General features: G+C 45.4%; 1 protein-coding gene across 2 annotated transcripts; it reads right to left on the bottom strand.

The window, feature by feature from the left end:
- Positions 1-700: 700 nt before the first annotated feature.
- On the bottom strand, positions 701-6,106 carry prdm9 (PR domain containing 9). 2 transcript variants are annotated; one of them, XM_085760583.1, is made up of 7 exons: positions 5,959-6,106; positions 5,482-5,589; positions 5,315-5,407; positions 4,361-4,638; positions 4,204-4,271; positions 3,301-3,491; positions 701-3,146 (listed from the first exon to the last, which is right to left on the bottom strand). In XM_085760583.1, exons 2-7 carry the CDS (start codon positions 5,576-5,578, stop codon positions 1,054-1,056), a joined length of 2,820 nt encoding a protein of 939 aa, XP_085616709.1. In that variant the 5' UTR covers positions 5,579-5,589; positions 5,959-6,106; the 3' UTR covers positions 701-1,053. The 2 variants fall into 2 exon arrangements, with proteins under 2 accessions (XP_085616709.1, XP_085616710.1); XM_085760584.1 differs by having other exon boundaries at positions 5,963-6,091.
- Positions 6,107-6,190: the final 84 nt, after the last annotated feature.

The following is a 6,190-nucleotide window of genomic DNA, read 5'->3' as shown; positions in this document are numbered from 1 at the left end:
ACTTAACCCTGAGAAACCACCTGCTGCCTACCTTTCAGAAGTGTTTGTGTATTTTTTACACATTAAGACTCACTAATGAGCAACCAATCCTTTGGTTTCAACCCCTCGCTTCTTTCAAAGAAAAAAAAAACAAACAAAACAAAACAAAAAAAATTACCACAGAGACAAGCCTCCACAACTGCTGTGCCACAAAAATGAAAATGGATCCCCCCTCCTCTCCCCCTCTCAAAAATGGATGTTGTCAAGGACTTGTGTAACTGGTATTAGTTAGGACTACTGATATAAAGAAACCTTAGTGGACTGGGATGTTTTAAAGAAGCCGTTACCAGCAGCAAAGTTACAGATTTGAAAAAAAAAGCTCGTCTCTAACCAGCAGCTGCACTTGACACCGCTGTGTGTAGCACATGGAAAAACACTGCCGGGTTTCTACCTGTTTCAAATGACGCACAGTTTAACATGAAATTCAGTCTACTTGTGTCAACTGTCATACCAGTATGTTTGTATAGTTCAGGTAATACTGAAATATTTTACTTAATATTTATAATATAGTCAAGGTGGAAATATGAGCTAACAAGGACAAAAACTGACAAAATCAATGCAAAAAGCGACGTTCAATAGACAAAGTTATACTGTGTCATGTAAAAAAAAATTTAAAGTAGTAGATCTGGATGACATTGAAAAAAAAAACAGGCATGGTTATGAGTATTTTCATAATATTAAGGCTTGTACAGTGCACATGCTTTGCATTGTATGTTTTGTGGAATAAATGGTCAACAGTGACGGTTACGCTGGTTGTGTTTATTTCAGAACAAGTGTGAAACACATTTGTTTGTGAGACTGTATCTCCTGTTACATGTTGTGTTATTTGTATTTGAAGGACTTAACCTCTTTCACATAAGACAGAAAATAGATTTTTTAAACGGAAAAATTCTATTTGTTTGAACTTGAAAAGCTTCATCTTTAAACTATGTTCATTAACGTTCTGTACAGGTCAGGACATTCAAAACTTCTCTGCAGCTGCTCCACAGCCGAGTCCTAACAATGGCGATGTGATTACAAGTGCATCTTCTGATGGTGCCTCCTGAGGTGATAGTTGCGTGAAAAGCTTTTTCCGCACTGGGTGCATTTGAACATCCTCTGTCCCAGGTGAAGCAGCTGATGAGCTTTGAGGCTCTGTGGGCGGCTGAAGCTCTTGCAGCACTCGGGGCAGCTGTAGGGCCTCACGCCCGTGTGCTTCCTCTCGTGTCGCTTCAGGTCTCCCGACTGCCTGAAGCTCTCCCCGCAGTGGGTGCACAGGTAGGGCTTCTCCCCCGTGTGGGTCCTGAGGTGCACGTTGAGCTGCCCGTTGTACGAGAAGCTCTTGCTGCAGTGGGGGCAGCTGTACGGCTTCTCCCCCGTGTGGATGCGTTGGTGCTGCTTCAGGCCGTAGTGATTGGTGAAGCCTTTCCCGCAGTCGGTGCACAGGTACAGGACCTTCACCTGCTCGTAGCAAGCGTGGGATTTGAAAGCTTTGGCGCTGGCGCAGCTCTTCCCGCAGCGGGGGCAGGCGTACTCCTTCTCCCCATCCTCTTTCTCCAGCTGATCCACCAGGCTGTGCGAGTCGCAGTGGGACAGAAACTCGACGGGGTGGTGCCTCTTGATGTGCTTGATCAGGTAGCTGTTCATGGTGAAGGAGAACTGGCAGAAGGAGCACGGGAACAGCTCCGACGTGCAGTGATATTTGAGGCAGGTGTTGCTCTTCTGATGCTGTTTCAGGTTCCCAGACGTGGTGAAGACTTTATCGCAGCGGTCGCAGTTGTAAGACTTTGCGCTGGCGTGCACCGTCTGCTCGTGTCTTCTCAGGAAACCAGACATGTTAAAGGTCGCCCCGCACTGCCCGCACTCAAAGTTTCTCAAAGTGCATTTGTGTGCTTTCAGGTCATCTGGGTTTCCGTATGTTCGTTTGCAGCGATTGCAGCTGAACCATTTGTACTTTTTCAGCTTTCCGTTTTTGGCGGCAGGCGCCTCTGGTTCGGCGCGGCCCGAGCCGGGCGACGGCTTCTTGCATACGTCTGCCCGCCGTTTTGGAGCGATGAGTTTGGTTATGGCGGAGATTCTTGATCTGGCTCCGAGTCTCTGAGGCCTCCGTGAGGGAAGCCTCTGGACGGATTCAACGGTTTCGGCCTCTGACGGTTGTGGAATGAAGTCGGGATCGTGGCTTTGGTCGTCATCGGCGGCCTCTGGCTCACCGCCTTGATTGTCCACAGCGGTGTCCTCCGAGTGCTGCTCACTGATGTGCTGCTGAAGCGTGTCCACTGAGGAGAAAGTCAGTGAGCACTCGGCACAGCTAAAGGGCATGGTGTTCGCTTCATCGGGAGCCTCGGCTTCCCCTTCTTTCCTTTTATCCTCTTTTTGGTGACGCCGCAGGTGTCTGGTCAGGTCGTTGTACTGGCCGAAACACTTCTGACACACCGTGCAGACGTACGGACGTAGCCTCTCGTGGACAGTCACCTTATGCTTTTTGAGGGAAGCTTCGTTTGTGAAGCTCTTTCCACAGTCCGAACAATCGAACTGGGATGTTTCTGCTTCTCCTGCAGACGTATTCTCCGTTGGAGTTACATCCATAGCTTCTTGTACATTCTCACTTGCATTGACGTCCTGTGCTTCGTTCGTTACAGCTGGATCCTCTGTGGTTAAAAGTTCGGAGCCCTGTGCCAAGCTCTCACTCTCCTCACTTAAGATTTTCTCTTGATTAGGTGCTTTTGGACCAGCCTGCTTTCTGTGGACCAGCTGGTGTCTGATTAAGCCAGATGCCTGGCTGAAAGTCCGTCTGCACTGTGGGCAGCAGTAGGGGCGCTTGTTTGAGTGGACACACAGTCTGTGCCTCCTGAGGTGAGGCATTTGCTTGAAAGTCTTCCCACAATCGCCGCACGTTTTGTCCTCGACGGGATCCACAGACAACGCCACCAGGGACGAGACGGAGTGACCAGAGTCGGCATTGGAAGTGGGATTTTCTGCTTCAGCCATCTCTACTGCAGGCGCTATGAGGTCCCCTGCAGGCTGTGAGTGGAAGTGTTCAGTGTGTCTCTGGAGAAAGGCCTCTGTAGTGAAGGTCAGCTGACACTGGGAGCACAGGAAGATCTCAGACTCTGCAGCTGGGTTACTCTCTATAAGCAGGGAGAGAGGGGGAAAAAATACCGTCATTTTTCTTTCTTTTTTTTGCATTGTGACTGTAAAATTACACCAATGTCAGTAAAGAAAATAACAACACAGTATACAGATAATATTTTGTGACTGGTAAAACTGGTGTAAGGGGGTTACCTTCTGGATTCAGCCTCATAAACCACATCTGGGTCCAGGCTTCACTAAACTGGTTGAGGAGTTTGCTGCTGGGCCAAACCATGAGCTCATCTCCAGGCTGGATGGTGCGACAGCAGTGAAAAAGGATGCTGCCTTTGTACTGGACGGCCAGCAGGTTAGTCTCCTCTTCATTACGGGCACAGTTGACATATCTGTGTACGCAGAAAGAGAATTGTGAGAGATTGTGAGGTTAACTATGAAACACCAAGACGCACAAAACATTGACATAAGACGATATTCTGTACACAGACAGTTTGCACATATAATGCTGACATGACTTCGATTGAGATTTTTTCGGCCCAGTTTCTTTCATTTTACACTGCCCGTCCAAAAGTCACCACCTGGATTTAACTAAGCTAATAGGTCAGAGCCTCCCATTGGATAATTACTGCATGGATGATTATGTTTCAGCTGGCAACAACAACTTATTTAACCCTAACTGATGCAGTCTAACCATGTTGGACGACACATGCTGTGGTTGTGGAAAAGATGTTAATCAAGCAAATAAAACATCCAAGGAGATTGCTGACACTAATAAAATTGGGTTAAGAACCGTTCAACGCATTATTAAAAACTGGAAGGAGAGTGGAGAACCATCATCTTCAAGGAAGAAATGTGGTCCAATGTGACCAGAGAGTCCAGACCTTCACCCCATTGAGAGTCTTTGATAAATTAATGCAACTCTGGACGGAAATAAATGTTGTGACATTGCAGAAGCTTACTGAAATGATGCCACAGCAAATGTGTGCCGTAATCAAAGCTAAAGGCGGTCCAACAAAATATAAGAGTGTGTGACTTTTTTTTTGGACGGGCAGTGTATAATTTAATGTCTTCTAAATAACAAAAATAACTTAAATACTTCACCTCAACCAGTTTGAGTGTGTTTCTCTGCCACCATCAATATACTCGTACTCCTGCTCTCCCTTACAAATCTGCAGAAAATGAGAATATTGTCAAGACCACACATAGCTATACACAAAACAAGAAATGAGAATAAGTCTCTCTGGTTTTCTGAGCTCACCTCCCAGGAGAACGCACTGGCCATGGCATTTTCGCTTGTGGTCACTTCCCCCTCATACGGTCCGAAATGCATTCCTGGAGACACTATTGGTCCGTGATTTATGACTCCGACGCCGGCCCTGGGAATACTAGACCTGCCGATCATCAGACCATAGGGCAGAGTGAGGAGGGCCCTCTGGGGGACATCGATGCTCGTCGGAAAGTCGAGAACAAAGGACGGGCCTCCAATGTTCGAAGGGTCATTCTGTTCCTGGAACAGAGTCAGACACTCCTCGCAATCTGGAAAACAGAAGGATACAGTTAACAATCATTATATTTGTCAATATGAGGTTGCTAATTATCTTATAAAGATACATGCTGATATCATACATGCACTAATACTCCAGGAACAATTTTTATTTCCATAGACATCCGTCTGTAACATGACTTATGCGCAAATTCCACAGAAAGAAAGCTTTGGGTGTTTGGTGATGACAAATGCTGTGCAGTGCTGATATTATAGCAACATGTGTACGGCAAACTAACTGTAAATAATTCAATATGACAACGCTTCCAGTATTACAGGAAAAAGCATGGCAGGATTTTACTGTTCCTGGCTGTTCGAACTATTTCATTTTGAACCAAATTGAATTAATTTGCTGCCATTTCTCTTTTAATAATTAATTGAGGTTCTTGTCTGCTTGGGTATTCCACATATCTGAGACCAGACTCTATTATTCAATGCATTTCAGTCTCTGTCTGCAGATAATGTATGAGGCTGGCCTAGGATGCTGTGGATATACACTCAGCTGCCAATTCTACAAGGCTAATACTGCACCTCTGCCCTCATGAAGACTATGCTGTTGACAGGGAATCAACAGCTCATAAACAACTCAATCACAATGCTTTCTTCAAGGCAGGTTCAGCTGCATTAGTTTCAGCCGGGTGCAAATAATTGAGAGATACAACATCTTACAAAAGCTATCTTCAGCTTCTGGGGTTTCTCCATCTCCCTCGGTGTCCAGGTCCTTCTGGATTGGTGTCTCTTCTGACTCTAGGACAGATATCACTGGAAGAAGGCAAACCATGTGTTAGAAATCATTGAGTGAACAGTGTATGTAACACAGAGAGGAGACTAAATACCTGTCTGTGTGTTGCTCTCAGGTGCTAAACACTCCTCTGTTACAACCACCTCCTCCGTGGTCTCAATCCACTCCACGCCATTGCTCCTGTCCGACATGAGTGCAGACTCTGTGGAAGAGGTTAATGAAATCATTAGCCATCGTATTTAAGGCTGCTGCTTAACACAGATAAATACAACATACTAAAAAAATAAAAGTAAATAACAGCTAGCGTTAGCATGGTAGCCCTACTCGAGAAACTCTAGCATCGACCAGCAGTTTAGCTAGCTGACATATATTTCACAGAGACGGTGAAAAAAACATAATTCAGATTAAAATCAGCACAAAAAGTGCAGTCGTTAGTTTGTAATATTTAAAAGCACAGCTATCTAGCTACCTATCTGTCACAGAATCACTGGCAACAAACATTTAGCATAATGTTACAGTACAAAACATTCCCGGTTTGTTTTTCTACATCAAAATAAATTAATTTGTGCACTTACGTGAATCACGGCTGTTTTATCCGTCGGACTGGTTTGTTTAGTACCGTTCAAAGCCGTTGGTTTTAGCCGGTAACATATGGTCTCGGGCTCAGAGAGAGCCAACTAAACTAAACGAGATCACTGACGCTTACCCGGAAGTAAATAAACCTCTCCTTCAGCGCAATGGTCAGCATTTCCGTTGTCTTCCAAAATAAAAGTCGGAGAATAAGCGAAACATTTTAGCTCTCT

The sequence above is a fragment of the Trachurus japonicus genome, chromosome 19, assembly GCF_045865225.1.
Source record: "Trachurus japonicus isolate A0001 chromosome 19, Traja_1.0".
Taxonomy (NCBI): domain Eukaryota; kingdom Metazoa; phylum Chordata; class Actinopteri; order Carangiformes; family Carangidae; genus Trachurus; species Trachurus japonicus.
The sequence above is the reverse complement of the archived record's forward strand: the minus strand, read 5'-3'. Positions and strand labels throughout refer to the sequence as shown.

What these genes read in the sequence shown, in the direction of transcription:
- prdm9 (XM_085760583.1), bottom strand. Translation starts at nt 5,578, where the DNA reads ATGTCGGACAGGAGCAATGGCGTGGAGTGGATTGAGACCACGGAGGAG. An exon ending in AGAAGCTGAAGATAGCTTTT is followed by an intron (nt 4,639 to 5,314) that starts GTAAGATGTTGT and finishes TCTGTTTTCCAG; the next exon opens with ATTGCGAGGAGTGTCTGACT. An exon ending in CCAGTGCGTTCTCCTGGGAG is followed by an intron (nt 4,272 to 4,360) that starts GTGAGCTCAGAA and finishes CATTTTCTGCAG; the next exon opens with ATTTGTAAGGGAGAGCAGGA.